At 41.7% G+C, this 20,398-nt stretch overlaps 1 protein-coding gene across 6 annotated transcripts in view; it reads right to left on the bottom strand.

Moving 5' to 3' along the window:
* Positions 1-20,398, bottom strand: part of BACH2 (BTB domain and CNC homolog 2) — a 196,826-nt gene that overhangs the window by 43,189 nt on the left and 133,239 nt on the right. For all 6 annotated transcript variants that reach the window (XM_062572745.1, XM_062572746.1, XM_062572744.1 and 3 more), the window contains one exon: positions 8,380-8,634. In XM_062572745.1, coding sequence (XP_062428729.1) covers positions 8,380-8,622 — 243 coding nt within the window. In that variant the 5' untranslated portion in view covers positions 8,623-8,634. The remainder of the gene's footprint in view (positions 1-8,379; positions 8,635-20,398) is intronic.

Genomic DNA, 20,398 nt, shown 5'->3' with positions numbered 1-20,398 from the left:
AAGTTCCTTAAGCATGTCCCTCTGAAAGGTAATTTGCCTTAAACATCTGCAACAATGTGGGGTCCCACACATCACTGCGTAGTTTGTTGCTAAAAACACATGCCAAATTTTGAGTTGAATTTACTCTGGCTTCAAAACAGCTGCCAGTGGCTCTCAAGGTATCTTTCGCCAGTAAACTAAAACATGTTTCCTAGAGATATGCCTGACACTTCCTTATCACTTAAGTCTTTAAACAACCACCCAAGTCTCCTCCCAATCTCTTTCAGTCAAATTAAATCTCATTTTAAAATGATCAAAGCCTTAGCTAGGAGGATCTTTACTTTGACCAAGTACAGCTGTTCACTTTTATTTATTTTACTCAAGTAAGCAAAGTGCCCAGTGATGTAGTTTTTAGTAGTGTTAGCTGAGCTGGAACATGGAGGTGTTTGCTGGCAGCTTCCTATGAAAGTGGTACAGATAAAAATTCAATGTTGCACAAAAGTGCTAAATTGGAATAAACCAGCCATTCCTCTGCTCAGAGCTTTCATTGCGCATATAACAGAAAGTATGTCTGCTAACTGCTGTAACCACCTTCTCCTTCAAAAAAATTCCAGTATATTTCACAAAGACTGTGTCAATCCCAAATCCCAGTGTGGTTAAATTGCCTTCTGTTCACCTAAAACCTATATTTCACTTCCAAATTGAACTTCATTTCCTCTTCTTAATGTTTGACGACTGCTACAATGCATCATTTAAATACTTGCCATATTCTACTCCAAAACATGCTAAATATCACCAGCAGCTGATAAGAACAGCCAATATGACATTATTCACTGGGGAAACTTGCCAAAAAGTACAATATAAAGATAAAGCCTTATCCTCTCTGGGTCTTGGGAACACTGATGAAGCTGAGCTTTGTACTGGGATCAGAAAGTCCCTTACAGGTTGTGATCTTGCATCAGTGAAGCTGAGGGGTACTTTATTAAGAATATGACCTGGGCCTTACCCACCCATTATTCAAATAGCAAAAGGACAGTCTGTATTTCTGAACTCTTAAAGGAGCAGGTATTTATTCTTCCTGCATTAAAGCAACTTTTTAGAAGGGGAAAAAGGAAAGGTATGTGAATCGAAGGGGAGCAGGGAGGTGAGGAGATCAGTGAGACTGCAGGGTCAGCGGGCTAACAAACAGCATTGAAGAATGATGCACAGTCATGGTTAAGCCACCTCATTTTTAGTCAGGCCAAAATACATTTTTAATACACAGGCCTCCCGTTAACATGCCAAAATACACGTTTACGGCTTCTGCTCATGCCTTTAGCACAGTCCATCCCTAAGATCTACTTTCCAGGACATAGTTAACATTTTAAATTGTGTTTGTGATTTGTGAGAGGGAAAGTTTACACATTACAAACTGTGTTTTCAATAGCAAGTGCAATCACAGTCAATCAGCCAGATTTACATCTAGAAACAGGCATGATTCTAACAAAGGCAATGAAACAGAGTCCACTTATCGCAGTGGTGAATTTCATTCTGCGCATTAATCTCAATTTCCACTTTTATAGAACATTTTTATAGGCTTATGTGAATAAATAAATAAATAGTACAACTACCAGCAGAGTTATTTCAGATTTTTCAATAACTCAAAGGAGTTACTTCAGATTTCCTCCCCTTAATATGGATGTATACCATACATCCATATGTATGGATGTTTGTTTTTTTTAAGCCTAAGTCTCTTCACAACAGATATGCATGTTACTTTTCTGCTGTGGAAAAGATCAAAAAAGAATTAGCACTAGTGAGACATCACTCATCAGAAAATAGTGGAAGTTAAGATATGCATAATGAAAAGTGTGCAGCTAGTTTCTTCATCAAACTTGAGGCATGAAATATGATGCAGTGCTGGAAGCCTTCGCAGTGAGACATGGGTGGAATTTCATTTTACATCTTGATGGTTTCATTTCTGTTTTATTACTCAACTGCTAGAAACAAAACACCATGTTTGTACTTTGCACTGTGCTGCACATGCAACACACATTAAACAACAGACACTTCTGTCTCATGGTTTCTCCTGAATTAGTATTATGTCACTTAGGATTTTAGAATGTACCTAAATGCTCAGTCTTATTTTTAATCCAGGTGCACAGTCTCCAGCAATCCTTGTGTTACGAGTGTCAGCACTGTGAACAAGCATGAATAATAATATATGCCACAGGATGAATTTAGGAAATCAAAGAGACCCCACTTCCATCCACATGAACTCACTGAAGTGGCATTGGTGAGAGACTGAAGTGTAAATGAGTTTGAAGCCCTGTGGATACAACCTCTTCTCACTATTCCCCAAAAGGTCTGCAGAGAAAGGGAGAGGTGGTAGCAGGACGCTCTCAGATCACTGCAGTCTCCTGAGTCAAAAGCAAAAATAATTCTGGCCAGTATTACAACCTGTGAGGAACATCAACAGCCGATATGGTCATGTAAAGAGAAAATCACATTAGTGCTTCCTGTTCCTCAAGAACAAAATGTAGCTATTCTTCATACTGCTTTTTCAAGTCCCAAATTAAAAGTCTTCGGTTGTTCCCTGCATCACAACACTACCCCTCCACCTGGAAAACAGGTCTTCCAAGCAGACATTTACTTCTTACTCTCTTTGCTCCTCTTTCCCACATTTATCACCTCTTTCACTCCATGTCCCTCTGCAGAGTATTCCCAGCTCAGCCACTGAATTCTTTAAAGACATCATATTCATACGTATACACAGTACACACAGAGAGGAAAGAGACAACATTAAGAGAATATTGTTTATTTCTAGAGAGATAAAAAGGATGAATAATCACCTTTAGCCAGCAGGGTTTGTAATAGCTGACCTCCTGCATCCTGCCTTTGATTTTCCCTTGAACCCAACCATCTTTTGTTGGCTAATTCCCAGCATTTTTTCCTCAGGCTGGCAGGCTGGCATGGATGGTTAACAGCTGCCAGTATTTCTCGGCCCTGACAGTTAAAACCTACACTAATGTAGATGCCTGGCTCAGTCCCACCAAGGGTGCTGGATGCCTTCACTTTCCAACACACTCAGCTTTTGCCAGCCATGAACTTGAATCTATCTCCTGTCCTGCCTTTCTCCTTGCAAAGATTAACTATTGAAGGAGTTAACCCATGGAAGCTCAAGAAACAGATGATAGATTTCACAGGGCTAGACATTGTGGGGGAATGGCAGATTTCTCAGCAGCTTTTAGCAAGCAGTAAAATAGTAATAATTCAGAGCAATTTGGTACGTGGTGTATGCTAACATACGCTTAACATTATTCTGCTAAGAGCCAGAAAGAGCTGCACAGAGAAACGAACAAAAAGATCCCTGCAAAATGCATCCCACCACCTCTTCCTAAAAGAGATGATGCTTCCCTTTGCCTCTTGAAAGATTTAAGCCATAGACAAGTCAATTTAATCCTTTTGTGCTAGGAATGGAACATTTCTTGCATATAGTCCCTTGCACAGAAGAAAGTTACCAGTAAGCACCTTTCTAACCAGATTCAAGGAATTAAAAGGTTTACAGATAAACCTAAGCAACCTACTTGAGGAGCAATTTGTTTTTATGATACAAATGATAACAGTAGACCAGTGCTACAGAAAGCCAGGCCTAATATTTCAGAAGATCTATGCTTAGCTTTGCTAGAGAGAGAGGCATGTGGTGCCCTGAAGGCTAGAGCGATTTGCAAAGATTTTTTCAAACATATACCCCAAAGTCATGAAAATCCCAATAGCAAAGTCGAGAGGGCTGCAAAAATTCACTGGTGCACAAAGAGATTGCCTGAAATCCAGATCCATTAAGATTAGGAAGTAAGTTCTCTCCTCTGCCAAAATTTATTCCAAACATGAATGTCTGGAGCAAAAGCTGACTTCTGGATTCTAGCTCTGAATGTTTCAGCCACCTTCTCACCTGCTTTTTTCTTTAAGCTTGGGAATCTTGTAAGCTACAGGACTCTTATGCAACCAAGGGGTTTTATTTACTGTTGCTGTTTTAACATTTTCACCATTTAAATGAAACCTCAGTTTTCAGAAAACAAGTGAATAAGATGTTTGCACAGATGGTGCTCTTCTGTCCAAAGTCCAGCCTTCAGCTTGGCAGAACAGAATTGCTCCCTGTGCACTTCTATTAGCCAAGCAAGGCAGGTAATAATAGTGGATAAAACGCCTATTCTAAGAAGCACTGGCTCCTTCTCAAGCAACGTAGAGTACCACTACAGCATGAATGACTCAATCATCTGCTCAAGAGCTATTACTTGCAGCGATGAAGCAATGTTAATTGGATAATGGCTTGCTGCCAGCTAATATTGGCATGACCTACAATACCCTTGGCTGACAGCCGTATATGTCTCTCTAACTCACCTTTTTTTTTGTAATCTGGATGGGAAGTGGAAAGCATTAAAAAGCCCTCCTAAGTGCCATTTAACTTCTTATCATGAATTAAAAGCTTAATTAAGTGCCCTGTTACAGGAAGGAAGACCAGTTTTTGTGATTAAATAAAAGAAAACAACAGTTAGGGGTATGGATTGAACGAGTAACTTTACAGCTTAAAACTCAGTTCTTGGAAAATATGAATTTGGGTTGCACTTAACAACAGCTGCTTGAAGATGACTGAAATACTGCTGAAAAATATCTTGGGTGAAAAGCACATGCGATTCTACTAGTTTAGCAAAAGCTGCAATTAAGGGAAAAGCTTAAATGTTAGCAGCTAAAGAGGTATACTTTTTATTAGTTCTACTCACCTGCAGTTGAAACACTTTATTGCTCTAACTCTATTCTGAGTTCTGATATATTGCCCGCCATTGCCACCTCTGAGCATTTGTTATCACACGGCTGTTTTTCCAAGAGCTTATCTACACACTAAAACACATTGCTTTAACAAAAGGTGTAGTATGAAACCAAATTACTTAGGCTGGCACGAAAGACTTTATGGAAACTCTTCAATCAATGCAAAATTAGTTGCACACTAAGTTAGTTTAAGTTGATTAGGAGAGAGTTTGAACTAATGCACATCAAGCTACACTTGAACTGACCTGAAATGTCTAATATGAGGTTTTACACTGGTTTAAAACGCAGTAAGTTCAACTAGTCCCAATTCTGTGTGTGTACAATGTCTCCCAACTGAAATGCCGTATTTTTATACCAGCTCCAATATCAAATCTTTTGAGAGTAACAACAATGTCCATTCTCCATGATTGTGCATTTTCAGTTTGCAAACTACACTAGAATTTAAAATGCAGCGCTTGTATGATTGACTTATAAATATTTTTCTTAACTTAGAACTGATTGCTACCTTTGGAAAAGTATTGAACTATCAGCACTATATTTAAAAATGATTTGCAATCTGTCCTTCTGGTAACGTATTAACAAAAAGTGATCTGTTTTTCGTAAACACATTGGAACTAAGTACTTATGGTAATCTCAAAGCCCAAAAAAGCCACTGACCCAGGACATTGATTTTCAACTTCTGTTTGAAATGTTTCCACTGGTAGTATAACTCCTTACACGACAAATTAAGTCAATTCTCACAAATACTTTTAGAACTAGTTCACAAGTTCCCAGGGTTCTGCAGGCCACAAACTAGAAAACACCCTTCTAATTTATGTTAATGAAAAATAAATGATGATTCTTCTCCTTATCAGCTCTTAAGAACAACAGTGCTTTATTCATTTTGTAAGGAGCGCAGACACTCTTCTTGGTGGCATTTTGCATACGTAAGCGCAGGCACTTACCCAAGTATACAGCATTTTGAAGGACAGCAGCACCACAAGCAGGGAGATGTGTGCCTTAATCAAGCAATAACTGAAAAATATCTAACTGAACTAGGCAGATCTCTGTACCTCAAATGACTAAGAGTTGTGAGGAAACTGGTCACTGTGCAAATTAGACTCCATGGAGTTATCAGAAATTAATTTGCATGTGGAAAATATCTGCACTGCTAGGCATTAGTAACTGTAGGTACCCTTTTTCTTTAGGCCAGGAGTTCTTTTCCAGTCCGAAAAAGTTAAAGCCTTGGTGCTCTGCAACTGATCTAGGCATATGGCAAAATAATGGTACAGCTTTCAGGTGGAGCATGACGGTTTCAGAGTATTGAATTAAGAATTAAACTATTTTCTTCTGCAAATCCACTGACTTCAGTGGAGCTACAACAGCAGACAATTTAACCCTAATTCACTAGAGCTTTTTGATCTTTCAGGGAGATATATTTTAAAATGTAAAATCCCAATAATTACACTTCATTTATCTAAAGAGGATTCACTTAAACAGGATCCCTTTATGGTTGGACTGGAGGATTATTTTATGTAATATCTCACATAAGATATACATATAGACAAAACTTCACATTTTAACCATTTTGTCATTTGAACATAGGACTGTGTCACCAAGCCCAGTTTCCTGGCCATGCCGGCAGATACAAGATGATCCTTTTGCAAACGGGGTCCCACCCACTCTTGCCACTGGCTGCCTGCCTCAGCCCCTCATCGCTGCTACAACCCAAAATCTGCTAATTTCAAAACTAATTTTACTTTTTAAAAGCCAGTTGATGCCAGCCAATCCTTGTGTCGACACTGTCATTTAGTCTTAAAGAGAAATTCTGCCCCTGTCTCATGCCCTCTGCCTACACGGAGTGGTAGCTGGGTGCACTCGAGGCTGAACCAGTCAAGGTCTTTTCTTCTCCTCCTTTAAGCCAGGCTCATTCTTCTCATCCTAGTCACTCTTCTCACATGCCTACATCCTAGCTTGAGTTTCAGTGACTCTCCCTGATCTATCCAGAGCAGTGTCACACCTGGTATCCAAGCAGTCCCTCAAAGGCTTTGCAGAGCAGCACGGACTCCCTCGTGTCTCCTCTGTACCACCCCACCCCATGTGCTCTGTGACCTCTCTGCTCCCACTCTCACTCTGCAGCGCAAAAGCCGGGTGGCACCGACTGAAACACCGTTCTTCCGCTGGAAATTATTAGTGGACACCGCGCAGAATCATAGTGTGCATCCTAGCGTGTCCGCTGCGATACATCTCAACTCTTATGCAAAATGTCTGGGTTAAAATTTCTTCATGAGTAATATTCAGTGTCAAGACTCGTGAAGTCACACTTGGTGACCTATTTCTTTTCATACCCTCCAACTTGTGCCATGACAATGTCATGACACCACTAGAGTCCCAGGAGAGCTACCTCAGAGGGGAAAAAAGGTGCGTGACACTTCAGTCACCTGTCATGATTTAAAAATATATAGTACTTAGTGGGCTTTAAGCAAATAATGTTGGAAAAGATGTTCACCTCGCTCTGTACACCAGAAAACCTTCCTTTGACTGACTGCCTTCGCTTCCCTTGGGGACATCAACATCCCTCGAACTACAAGCTCCAACAGGACATCCTGGGGCAGGCAGTGCTGGCACCGCGGGGAGACCCTTCTGGCAGGCGGCGGCAGGGCCGCGCGGGGGGACGCGGCGGGTGGTGGCGGGAGGATCTGTCAGCAGCTGAGCGCCTCCCCTCTCCTCGCGGCAAAGCCACCAGCGTGCCCGGCGGCAGCTCTGATATCACAGGCTTAGGGCTGTGAGGAAATTACACTGGGGGTGGAAGTCAGCCAGCGAGATTTTGTGGTAAAACAAAGTAAACTTTCCAGTGAGGTATGTATTTTCTACATCCCTTTGCTTCCTGCTGCGTGAGCCATTCTGCACGAGAAAAACCTTGCTTTTTGAAAGAATTTGCTCAGCTTTGCTTTCTTAGTGGAAAACACATGTCCCGAAGCAGTTAAATCCCAAACTAGTTGTGCGGGGAAGAGAAAGGAAGCTAGGCTGAACGAGATACAGGAAAGGGGAAAGACAAGAACAAGGATATGAGCTGCTGGAAAGGGGTGGCTAGCAACGAGACTCCAAGCAACGTGACAGTTTAAATGGTTTTTCAACAATAACCTGCTGTCTGACAGCCAAGTGACCCCTTTCAAATTTCCTGTCTGGAGAGCTAGAGGAGTATCAGGGCACTGATAGCGTACTGAATGAAGCTACAGTAATTAAGCGACCTCTGCACAGCTACTACCCTTTCGGCCGCGGTGAGAACGGCAAGCTGCAGCGCTTTAAGGCTTTGCTAGAGTAACTGTTAGAAACGCTGGCTGGTTTCGCTTTCCCCCAGCAAGGAAGGCTGCGTGAGTACGTTGATTCTTTAGCTCCCCAAGGGCTTCCAGCAATTCGCAAGCAACCCAAAACGCAAAAGAAAAAAAAAAAAAAAAAGAGAAAGGAAAAAACGATAGCCCAGCAGCAGCTGTGCCGCGGGAGGGCCCCGAAAGCCGTGCCGCCTTGCACCTCGGCGGAGCCCGAAATGGGTTTCCTCGCTGCGTGGCAAAGAGAGGACGGGGTCTACGGCTGAGAAACGACGACATACTGTACCTCTTCTGGCAGGCTGACAACCAGGTCATTTTCCGTCTGCCCTACCAAGGCCTGCAAGAAGTATTCGCTGCAGGCGGCCAGCACAGCCCGGTGGGCGCGGAACTCCTTCCCTTCCACGACCAGAGTCACATCACAGAGAATATCCTGCTTCCGCTGGTCATTCAGGCACAGGAGAATATTGGTACAATGCACTGTTGACTCATACACATACATGGGGGATTCAGTCTTCTCATCCACAGACATTCCGTTCACACCCTGCAACACAAGAACAAACAAACAGGCGGTAAGGAGAAACGCAGCCGGCGGGCGCCCGCGGTTAGCGCGCTCCGAGTGCCGCGGCGAGGTTACGTCATCTTCTCCGGGTCCGGCACGGTTGCGGCGGCACAACCGCCGAGCGGCACGTTAATTCTTAGTCAGAACAAGTTGCTCAGGGAAGGGAGCTGGAAGGGCGTTTGTGTCATCGGCTCGCAGTCCGCCGCACTTCGATTAGCAGGTCTTGCTCTCCTCCCTCCTCCTCCTCCCTCCAGACCCTCCCCTTGTAAAAGCCAAAGTAGAGTTCAGGCTGGAATGAGAGCGCTTTCCTCAAAACCCTTCGACAAACTGCTGCGCATCTGCAACTCTCAATTTTGGAGATGCGATAAAATTACAGGGGAAATTTCAGAAGACTGCAGCAAAAATAAGCGAGAGTGACATTTGGGTCTTCTAATAGCGAAAAAAGACTTTTGTCCTTGCTTCTCTCATTTTCACATTAAGGGGGAAAACCCTCGAAAACTCAGCCTGTACTCAAGTGGACAGTGCTCCATGTTTACCCTGAAGACTTCTGCTCAAATGAGAAGGAAGGTGGAACTGCACTTGGTGAAGACAAGTCACTAACTACAGTGATCTAATTTCTCGATAGGAATTAAAGATATTTTACACTTTAAGGGGGACAGCAAAGGTTTTAGTGGCTTTAGAAAAAATTCATTTCCAGGTATAGCTAAGGCAACACACATTCGCTGGTGGTTTAATGTCATTTACAGAAAAGGGCACTTTCTGAATTCCAAACTCATATGCATAAGAAATCCCCTGACCTATGTGGAACTCCAGCTAAAGGTGGCAGGGCAGCGTGTGGGTGCTGGGGTTTGCTCCTGCCTCGAGATAAGTTGTAAGTGTCTGTGTACTGACAACAGACCAGACATTTGTAGGACGTAGAATATTCATTACAGCTGAACTGGGAAGTTCCCAGCCTGTTGTTCTGCAATTTCTGACATATATAGAACTGTCTACGCCTTTGAACACGGGGAATAGACTTCTGGTGGTGGTGGTGGTGGTGGTGGTGGTGGTGGGATGTCAGCTTCCCCAAGTACCCCACACTACCTGAACACCATTCACTCTTGGACATGCTGAAGTAATTTTTCTCTTACCCTTGGCACACTGAAGTAATTTTTCTCTTACCCAAGAACTTTCCACCGAGCAGCTAACTGAATCCTGTTTGCTTTGTTTTTCCCATTTTAAGTCCTTTGACTAGAAGAGTGCCAAATCTGATGCTGTACCTGAATGCACTGCCTACCCCACAACAAACTGAATACACTTGTTTTAAGGCTTATATTGGAAAAGGGATTATTTTATTTGTATGTATTATTCTAGCAAAAGACTATCATTTTTATTTTCCCCATATGACTGCATAAAGACATATAAAAGATGTGCACACGCAGAAAGAACAACTGAAGTTTTCCAGGCTGAAGCAGAACAAACTGATGACTAAGTTGGCAAGAATGTGCAAGTCACAGACTAGAAAATCATGTCTTAGTTTAAAAAGAAAAATCTGTCAAAGACAATAAAACGACAAAACCGGTCCTCATGCACTCCACTTTCTCAGCTGTGAAGTACTTATATATTAGGCTTAATCTGAACGCTGCTACTTCTGACCACAGTTGCCAGTCTTCTGAGATCTGCTGCTGAAAGGGAAGTTGTGCACACATGAAAACTTCAGGTATTTTAAGGAATTACTTACTTTCCTTATCACAAACAACAGCAGCACTCTGTGAGGTGAGATTCGGACATATACTGTGCAAAGGCTTACAAACCACGGTATTTCGGCATAATACTACTGTGCTGCAAATATCTGTCTGACTATTGTAAAAAGTGGAAGCAGAATTTCTCCTTTGTTCCTCTGTTAAAGTGGATCTTTAAGCATTTTCCTTTTATTTTAGAATTTATGAGCACACAAGTCCCTACAAAATAACTTCAAATTATTTCTCTTGCCATACATTCAAACCAGGATACCCTTTTCTTAAAGTTGTAATTCAGATGATACCAAATGATACTAGTAATCTAGCCAAGGATGGATTAAGAAGATCTGCTTGCTACTTGTAAATATATACTAAACTTCTAAAAAACTTCTCCAACTTCTCTAGCTTTATAGGAGTATTTATAAGCCAGAGGCTACAATGACTTTTTTTTACAAAACAGGCATTTTTGTCAACATTACAAAAGTATAATATTAATGGATTTCTTAATGGAATGCTTACAACTTCTCTTTTACTGGTATTTTCAGTATTTACTGCTGACTCACGCGGTTTCTGAGTACGCAGCTGATATGTCTACGTTAGAAAGAGCCAATATCAAGTATCCCTTCAGTGAATTTTTATTTACAGCAAAGATACAAAATCTATCTGTATATATTAGAGGAAGAGACTTTTTTTTTTATGTTACAGGTTGGCTTTCTTAAGCAGAAGAAAATTAACTAAATTCTTATTTTTTTTTTTCTCATGAAGTGAGACTGGTGAGAAGAATAGACAGCAATCATTTTATTAGCACTACAGTAAGGTAAAAGAGAAAATGATACTTAGCTCATCCTACTCAGAGATTTCTGTATAACTGAACTCTGATGCTAACGATAATGTTACAGTGAGGTTCTAAGTGGTCACTCTTGCGTGCTACGAAACGCAAGAGTTTACAAGAACAATCTAGTGGGAAAATCTGAGAGTTGCAAATGACAATGCAACGGGGAAAGCTTTTCGAATATATTTTTTTTCCAGGCACGTCTTATGCCTGTAATGTCTGAGGTGATGACGAAACGTCCAAGAAGTCTGAAACCTGGCAGGTAATGAACAGAAAATCAATTACATTTTCACTCTTTCTTTTTTTTTAAAAAAAACCCTTTGCCTGAAATTGCACTCCTTTTTTTTTTTTTTTTTTTTTTTACAGTAATAGTGCAATTTCTGTGAATCAAACACTGAATTTGGTTACTAATCAGTAATTTCCTTCTTTTTATCTATAGCTCTCATTAAGAGTACTTTTTAAATTTGGTTTTAAGCCCTGTAAGGGCTGCAAATACCACGGCGTATTTCCCCACTGGTGAGTGAGCCTGTTTTCTATGCTAGGAAATGTGATTGATCCAGTACTGCAGCTGCACGCTCCTGCTCCGGTGGTCACTAGCTAGGCTCCTGGAAAGGACCTCAATCCCGCTGCTCCGATTGCTAAGGTGTTTCTAAGACTCTGGCAGCCTTTAATTGCAGCTGCGACTTTGTGAGAGCCTCTGACAACCCAGGGCTTCCTGAAACCAGCTCCATGACACGCTTCTGGCACCCTGTAGGGTTGCCTTGGCCGGTGGCTGCAATCTCGGTCAGGCACAAACTTCCCCTCGCTGTGCGCCTGGCCACCTCCGGAAGCACACGGAGCCCCGAATTGCGCACAGGGAAGCCAGGGCTGGGCTAGGGCTCAGGACCATCTATTTATCAGCTTTTGATGTGTCAACACAAGTGATTTACTGTCTTCCCCTCTCTGCGATCTAGAGGAGATTGAGTGACCTCCAGGCATGAGGCGTTTCCTGTCCAAGAGGGCTTTATCCTGCAGGATGGGAGCAAGGTGGTGAAGCCCTGCACTGGAAAGGCATTGTTCATTTTCATGGAGAGAGGGTTGAGAGTGCCAAGAGGTCACCTTAGGGCTTTGGCGTGAAGCAGTAAGAAAGTTGGCGTGTAGCAGTAAGAAAGTAACCACAATTCCATCTTTCTTCTTCCTCCCCCCAGAATAGAAAAGCAGAGATCAGGTATTAATCCTGAACTCTGATGTAAGCAGGGGTGAACCCTCTCATACGGAGTTAATTCAAAATGCATAATTTTTTGCTGAACTCAGTATTATGCTGAGCTTGCAGAACCTTCTTCATAGAAATGATTGTAACACACTTGCTACTTCTTTCAAACTGAAAACAGAATGACTTAGCAAGCCTTTCTCTGGCTTGAAAGAACATGCTATTTGTTTGCATATAGGTCAACATACTGCCAGAAAAAGTCTCTTCGAAACAAAAGTTTCCAGAAACTGGCAAGAACTATTGTGGGCAAGGAAAGCACCACTGAAACCTCACACAAAAAAACTGCTAAAGGGCAGCAACTGCAGCAAAGCAAACCGGAACTCTGCTTACATGGTACTTCCACAGAGACTGGTAGGAGATCCCTCAGAGCCTTCTGCATGGCTAGCAAGGAGGAGCCACACTAAGTGTCAAGAGACCAAAAAAACTGCTCGTGGAATATCCAGATCACTTACGTATGTAGGAAGTTATCAAATGGGCTGGCATTCTCCAAGAACTTATGAACAAACTGGCTGAGCGAAAAACCAGCTCCAGCCTGGCAAGATTAGAGAGCAGGCAATGCAGCGTCTGTTCTTAAAGGGATGCATCAGGAAGAGAAAACCTTATCCCCACAGACCAGAAAGTCTTGCTTCAGATCTGGGTTAATTACATGAAAAGGTAAATCTAGATCATGGCGGAGTTACAGAACACTTAACCAAGCAAATTATCATCATGACAAAGCAGCATGGCTTCTGCAAAGGAAAAGTCGTGGCTCTGATCTGCTCTATTAGAATTCTTGAAGTGTGTCAAATTAGCAGTAAGGAACACTGGTATATGTAATTAGTGTTGACTTTCAAAAATCCTTCGATAAAACCTTTACAAAAGGCTGCTAGAGAAGCTCAATTGTCACAAGGTGAGAAGTTGTACTAGCTTGGAAATTACTTAAGCTAAACTGTGTTAAACAGAGCGGTGATACACGGTCCATTTTCAGCAGGTGAACCGTGAAACACTGCAAGACAGGACACAGCAGCAGCATCAGTTGACAGCTGTCTACAGCCACACCACTCTCAACATATCCAAGTTCATCTGATCTCTGAAGCTCTGCAGGTGCATCAAGAAGATGGAGCCAGACTCTGCACAATAGTACACAGTGGGATGACAAGAGACAATGGACATAAGTTGAAATAAGAGAGGTTTTTGACTAGGTATCAGGAAAAACTGAGAGACAGGTCGCCCGGAGATGTTGTGCCATCTCCATCCTTGAAGACTTTTAGGGCCAGACTAGACATAGCCCTGAGCAAGCTGGTTTGATCTCCAGCTGGTCTCTCTAGCCAATCTGCACTGAGCAGGAGGTTGTATTAGACCTCCTGAGATACCTTCCAAAATGAATTATTCCATGACTGCACATTTATCAGAGACCCAAAAGTCCACAAATGTCAGGGAGACTGAAAATTGATACAATCAGGTTCAAATGTCAAAGTTAATATGGATTGTTGGGAATTTCAGAAAGACTTAATACAACAAAGAATTAAGTCAATGACAGGATGACAGACTATATCCAGGACAATCTATTGTACACAGGTGGCAAATAGAACGAAACATAATTTAAGCAACTAATTGATTCTTCACAATCAATGTGGAATCTCTCAGGAAGAAGAAAGCCCGGAGCATCATCACCTATTGCTTTAAGGGTACCCAATAAAGTTAGGCTCAAAGGCAGGACTAAGAAAGAGAAAACTGAAGAGAAGCGACATTTTCTAGTCACTTGTAGTGCAGTGTGTCCATACCCAATTACTAATGTTGAAAATCGGAGAAAAGAAATCCTCAGGAGGACAATGGAAATGATTACTGGTGAGGGAAGAGAAAGAGCCCTTCTAAAGACAACATGGACAATCGATTTGATAAAGAACAAACAAATAATGCAAAATAGAGTATGAAAGGTCAAAGCAGCACTGCTATTTATTGTTTCTGATGTTACAAATACAAGAGAACACCCCGTAAAAGAAGTAAGACAGCTGCAGAGCTTTTAAAAAGAAAAGCGTTGATTCCTGACCATATTCACGTACTGAAATTGTACCCTGCACTATAGAGGAAGATGCTTTGGAGGATTTTGTTTTGTTTTTTGGGGGGGATATTCCACTGTAACTGCAAAAACCCCAGTCTGTGGAAACAACCACCCTTGCAGGTTCCTGGGGCAAGAAACTTGTAAAAGGATTAGTTACATCTCATAAAATATCCATGGCCGCATTAATCACGATACAAGTTCACACAGGATGAGAATTTGCACGCTTTGGGGCACTGGTCAACAACAAACTGCCTGGGGAGATGAAGCTGTCTGTCTTCCCCCGTCTCTTCTGACCATCCCACCACTGTCTACGAAAGTGATTACCTGACTGATGCCAACAAGGTGAAAATACAAACTTGGCCTCTCCATAGGTGCCTCCTTGACCACTCACCCACCCTGCACCCCCATAAAAGGTGCACAGGCTGCAGCGGAAGGGTCCTCACTGCCCTTCTGCAGCAAAACACCAGCAAGGAAAGCGACGGTGAAAAAATGAGGCATAAGGCCATCCTGAAGCACAAGATCACTTTGCATCCCGAGAGGTGTAAGCCCTGTATCAGGGCCACAGGAGTGTGCACAGGACTCCCAGGAACTTCACCATAAAGGCAACAAGGCCTTATTGGTATCTCGTCATTACGTCTCTAACACAGTTCAGCACAGAGGTCAACTGAAAACACTGTGTGATTTCCCACTGAGGAACTGGAGTACCAATGACACTGTTTTGCACTGACTTAGTGTAAAATGAACTGTACGTTTAGCTTGGAAGCATATGCTAGGGCTCACATTATATCCTGGTATACAAGGTGACCCACAGCTCTCTCCTGATCGTGTTATGAGAGGAATAACACTGGACAACAGTTATTTTTAGTCCCATTTCACAGACTTCCAACCAACTCATATAATAAAAAGAAGACACTTAGAAATAACTTGAAGCAGACAGCTTGAATACATATAAGGCTCTTTGGTCAGAGGTAGCTAGGCAGTCTGCACAGCAAATTTGCATGTAAATATCAAATAGTATTTCTTTTCAATAGGACACAGAGTGTGAAAAATGTTCTTGTGTTCTGAGGTTTTCTACCAATTTATTTTTTCTACTAATTTAGCAAAAGGCACTAGAGAAAAAAAAAAAAAGGCCGGGAGGGGAACGGTTACCTCACATGAAAACAGTTACCTCCAATCCAGCGACGATAAAAGGAGCATCACTTTCTAACAGTGATGATAAAGTAGAGCAGAACTAGTACCTCTGACAAATGGCAGCAAAACCACATTAGCTTTGACACCTTTTAGGGATAAACATGCACTGTTCTTAAGTAGCAAGTGGGAGGAAAATATTTTTCTAGGGCTTCCTTCCCTGTCTCCCAGTATATTTTTCTATGAAAAGACTCATTTTATGCAATCAACACTTTGCTATTAAAGAACCTTATCAATAACTGACACTTCAGAGCTCCTAAAATGACCATCAGGATAATTGGTTATTGCGATCTCTCAGTTAGAGATGTAATAACAAAGGATATGATTATACTGTCACTGCTTTCCTTTAAAAGAAACTATTGAAAGCTAATGATTAATTCACCATTTTTGAGAGCTTGCTGTAATGGCAGGAGACTATATACAAAGGTCTCTTCAGTGAGCCCATTATTCAATTAATAAATGCTGAATACCAAGCAGTCATAGTCATATGAAACTCCCAAGAACTGTGTGAATTTTTAACCAATTAATTATCAATTACAACATCATAAAACACCAGCACAAAAATAGAAATAATGAAATTTAATTATACATTATTCTTCCTAGTTGCTGCAAATACTATACAAGACTGATTTTGATTAATAATTCATACAGCAATAAAGTATCAGGAAAGATAATTATACAGTGCCACAATTCTCACACTGATTTCTGTAATTACAGATTACAACAGTGTTAGCAATTTAAAAAGGTTAGGGAGCAGTAGTAATTTGCTATGTCATCCTCAGCAATATTAATGTCTTCTTCTTTGAGCACCCCAGATAATTGAAAACAGAATAACGGACCATCAGGCTGCACGGGCTTGCCTACTGCCAAACATACTGCGGGTGCCAGAACCATTAGCAAGAATGTCTTCAGAAATGAGCTTTTCACATTGTTCAAGGAACTTCTGCCATAAAGCAAAAGATATACAGCCAAGCGGAGAAGACATTACAAAGTGTTCTTCTTTGCCAACTGGGGACATGCATCGCTGCTAGCTCAGCCACGGCTGACGTTGCTGACCCTGCTGCCTCAAAGCAAGATCGTCCTTTGACCATGAGCTGGAAGGAAGATCTTAAGGAGTAATGCAAACAGAATTTAACTGCAGGTGCACTGCAGGAGGAGGCTAGCCAGGTACGCAGCAGGGTGATGGATAACGCCGGCCTTCTGAAAGCACCAATTCTCATCGGCGAGGAGCTGCTGCTTGCACCGCCCCATGAGCACCCTATAAATGGCCTAAAAGTTTTGCATGGCCCAAGGGCCATGGACCGACTGGCCACTGCGGAGCTTTGTTAGGGCAACGAGTAGGAGGTAGAAGCTGCCCCCTCTCAGCCCTGTCTCTCTTCACATGCTTTCAAAGCATTTGCAAATGAGAGTATCAAAAGTAGACAGGAACACCGCTGAGTCCTCTAGACAGTGAAATGGCTGCTTTTGCATGACCATAAACTGCCACAGTGCCCAGATGTTTGCTACAGGAACCAAGTCCCACTGCAAAAGTCAGATCCTATGTTGGGCTAAATCCTACTGCACAACATGACAGTCACTGGAAAAAAAGGAAAGAAAGAGAGACTCTGATCCCTGGCTGAGAGCTTTAAAGAGAACTCCTGCATATAACGTTTGCCTGTTGCATTCTGGTTACTTACAATGGTTTCGCTATCAGCAGATTGCACACACGAGCAGAGACATGCGGCTGCTTCAGTTCTGCAATGGATCTTGTATTCTTTTTTTTTAGAAGAAGAGACAGGATGCCCATAGACTCCACGATGACTGCTTATTTAAACCCCAGGTGTCTACTCCATAGAAACTGTGCTTCAGGTTGCTCAGAGATTGGCACCATAAGGAGCCAGAGATTCCCAGTGGAGGCTACTTTGAGGAGTCCAAATATATTTACGTTTCCCATACAGATAAAATCTATTTCTTGACTTTAGGGGATTGTGTTGTTATTGTTTTGCTTTTTGAGAGAGTAATCCAGCTGAACAAGGTAATGATAACTTGCTGTCTTTAGGGGCTTTTGTTAACATTCATGGCATGTGAATTCATACTTATATATTCTACAAGGGCCTACTAGGCAAAATATACATACTTTTTATGACCTAGGAAAAAATGATACATTTTTAGCTCCTATACTCAGTAAATCAGGCTTAGTTTAATATGCTTTTTCACCATTCTTTAAACACTGATGCCTTCACAAGAGAGGCACAGTAGATGGGCTGGGGGAAAGAGAGACTCAGTAGGAAGACAGAAGGAACAACAGAAGAATTATCCTCTGTCCTTATTTTTTAAAGGATATTCAGTTAACATATATGCATGTGGAAAGTAAGAAACACAGAAAAGCTTTTCCCTGATAATGTCTCATCTCATAGTTTTTCACATTTGCCAGTCTTTACAGTGACCAGCTATGGTGGAAGGGGACTGGAACCAAATCTATTACTCAAAGCAGAATGGGGAATGCCCAACACTGAAACAGGAAACCACTAAGCAAAACAAACAAAATACTCTATTTTTCTGAAGTGGTCAAAGGCTTCAGCATCTTGGGGAAAGGATAAAACCTTTAGGCTTACTCTTGGATAAACCAGATTGCCAGGTTAAGGAACCAGAGGGAAAAATAATCTAGCGATTTACTTTTAACTTGCTCTCCAGCTTCGTGAGATCTTGGAAAAGGTTTAAGGTCTTTCCACACAAGCGGTGCCTGGAGATTCTGGTTAAGGGTCTATGAGAGTTAGGCCCTGCCTTCCTTGCTTTAAATGGTTGGTCTGGGCCTTTCATTGAGGAGTGGTACAGTGATATGGCTTTCTTTCTCTTCCTAAACTTACCAGTATTTTACATGCATCACTGCGGATCCTTCTGCACCGGTGTGCATGCAATTTGCACTGCAATATTGTTTGAGGTGATAATATTGCTGAGGCATGAACAGTTGGTCAAGCATGCAGGGTCGCTTCCCTGTACGATGTAATACTTTGGGATAGCAAAGAATGTTTCTCCGTTTGAAATCCCCTTGGCTAACACAACTTTGAAAACTAACGTCAGGCTGTGATCGACCCAATACTACTAGTATTTGGAAGCCAGAAATTACAAACAACAGTGCTGTTCTGTTCCTTTTAGTAGCCTCTTCATGTGAAAGATTATGACAACAAGTTATCTGGGTAAAAGCTTTTCCCTTCTACTTTATTCCCAAGGAAGCCTAGCCTTCAGAATCTCTGTAGAGTTCAATGCTGAAGCTTTGTACTTTAAAATGTCTGTTGCTATCAATACTTACAGTTGAATGAGTTTCTAAAATAAGAACTTTTTGTAAAATGTCATCATAGGAAAACAGAAAACCTACCTCTCAAAATTGTATTTCCTGGTTAATTTTCCACTTGCTTCTCAAGCTTCATTAATTACTGCTTTTCTAGTTTATGTTCAGAACTAACTGAAGAGGTTTGAGCTCCATGGAAAGGTATGGTCTAGACTACTGCTAACATCTTCAGCTACTCAAATGGCAGAGGTTGGGAGAATGACAAAATTCCATTTTCTCCTGTCCTATTGCATAGTTGCTATGGGAAAAATCTGGTCTCAATTTGTTTTTTTTTCCTAAAATGCAAGCTCTTCATCTTTGCAGCAACTTAGCAGGTGTTTAGAATATCCTTCACATTTCCTTGGGCCGCACACTGGCACTTTCTTTGGAACGTGTCTGTTGTGATTAATGCGTGAGGAGCAGATAAGCATGCAGTAGGTCACTAGGTTAAATTTGGGACAGAATTTCTTAGGGCATAACTTTGCAGCTTCTCCTCTTGGAAGGGAATACAGGTGTTGCCTTCTCCTTGGAGACAAGGCCGCTTATCTGCTTGCACAGTGTTTTTCACAAATGAACAGATATCAGCAATAAGATTCTCTTCCAACTGCTGAGGTACTGAAGGAAAAAGTTTCCATATACTTAAACCATTGATAATGATAAACAAACTCATCTGAAAAAAAATTTCTAGTTACTCAAGCAGAGTCCACAGATTTAATGGTCTGAATCTTGGAAGGCCTACCAACATATAAAAAGTAGTTTTCAGCTGGTTTTACAATCGTCCAATGATCAGAAATTCATCAGAAATTATCACCAAAATGACAATTTATAATCTTAAAGAGTAAGTGCCAAAGGGACACTAGGATTATGCCAAGGGATTCTGACTCTGTTCTTGATCCTGCAAGAATCTGTGAATCACCTTTTTCTTGTCAAAGGATTTAAGCCTTCAAAAAAGGTTTAAACAAGAGTTGAAAATACTCCCATCATCTCTGTAGTCTGGTACATGCTCAGATTTCTACGTAAATTCCTTCTACTCACAGACCATAGGAGTCTCTGGAGTTACACTACTGTTCCTGTTGCAGACAATAAATCGGAGAGGCACACAGAAAGCAATTACTTATGTTGCAGGCACCTAACAGGCTACAGCTGAGGTAAGAGGAGAGGACATGAGACAGAGCAGCTGCAACTGCAGTCTGAAGAAGCCTAGAGGGAAAGAAAAGATATGATGCCTTTAGGTCCTGGTTCTGAGGACAAGTATAGCCAATTTAGTACCTCCATCTTTGTCAGAGGACTAGGAAGACAGTAGAAAGTAAGGACTAGTTTTTCTTCTCCACTAAGATCCAGAGGATCTTACAAAAGCCGCTTTGCCAGCAAAAAGAAAGGGGGCTTAAATTTGTCAAAATTCTTCTGAGAA

The sequence above is a fragment of the Rhea pennata genome, chromosome 3 (assembly GCF_028389875.1).
Source record: "Rhea pennata isolate bPtePen1 chromosome 3, bPtePen1.pri, whole genome shotgun sequence".
NCBI classification, from domain to species: Eukaryota; Metazoa; Chordata; class Aves; order Rheiformes; family Rheidae; genus Rhea; species Rhea pennata.
This window is presented reverse-complemented; position numbering and strand designations above follow the sequence as displayed.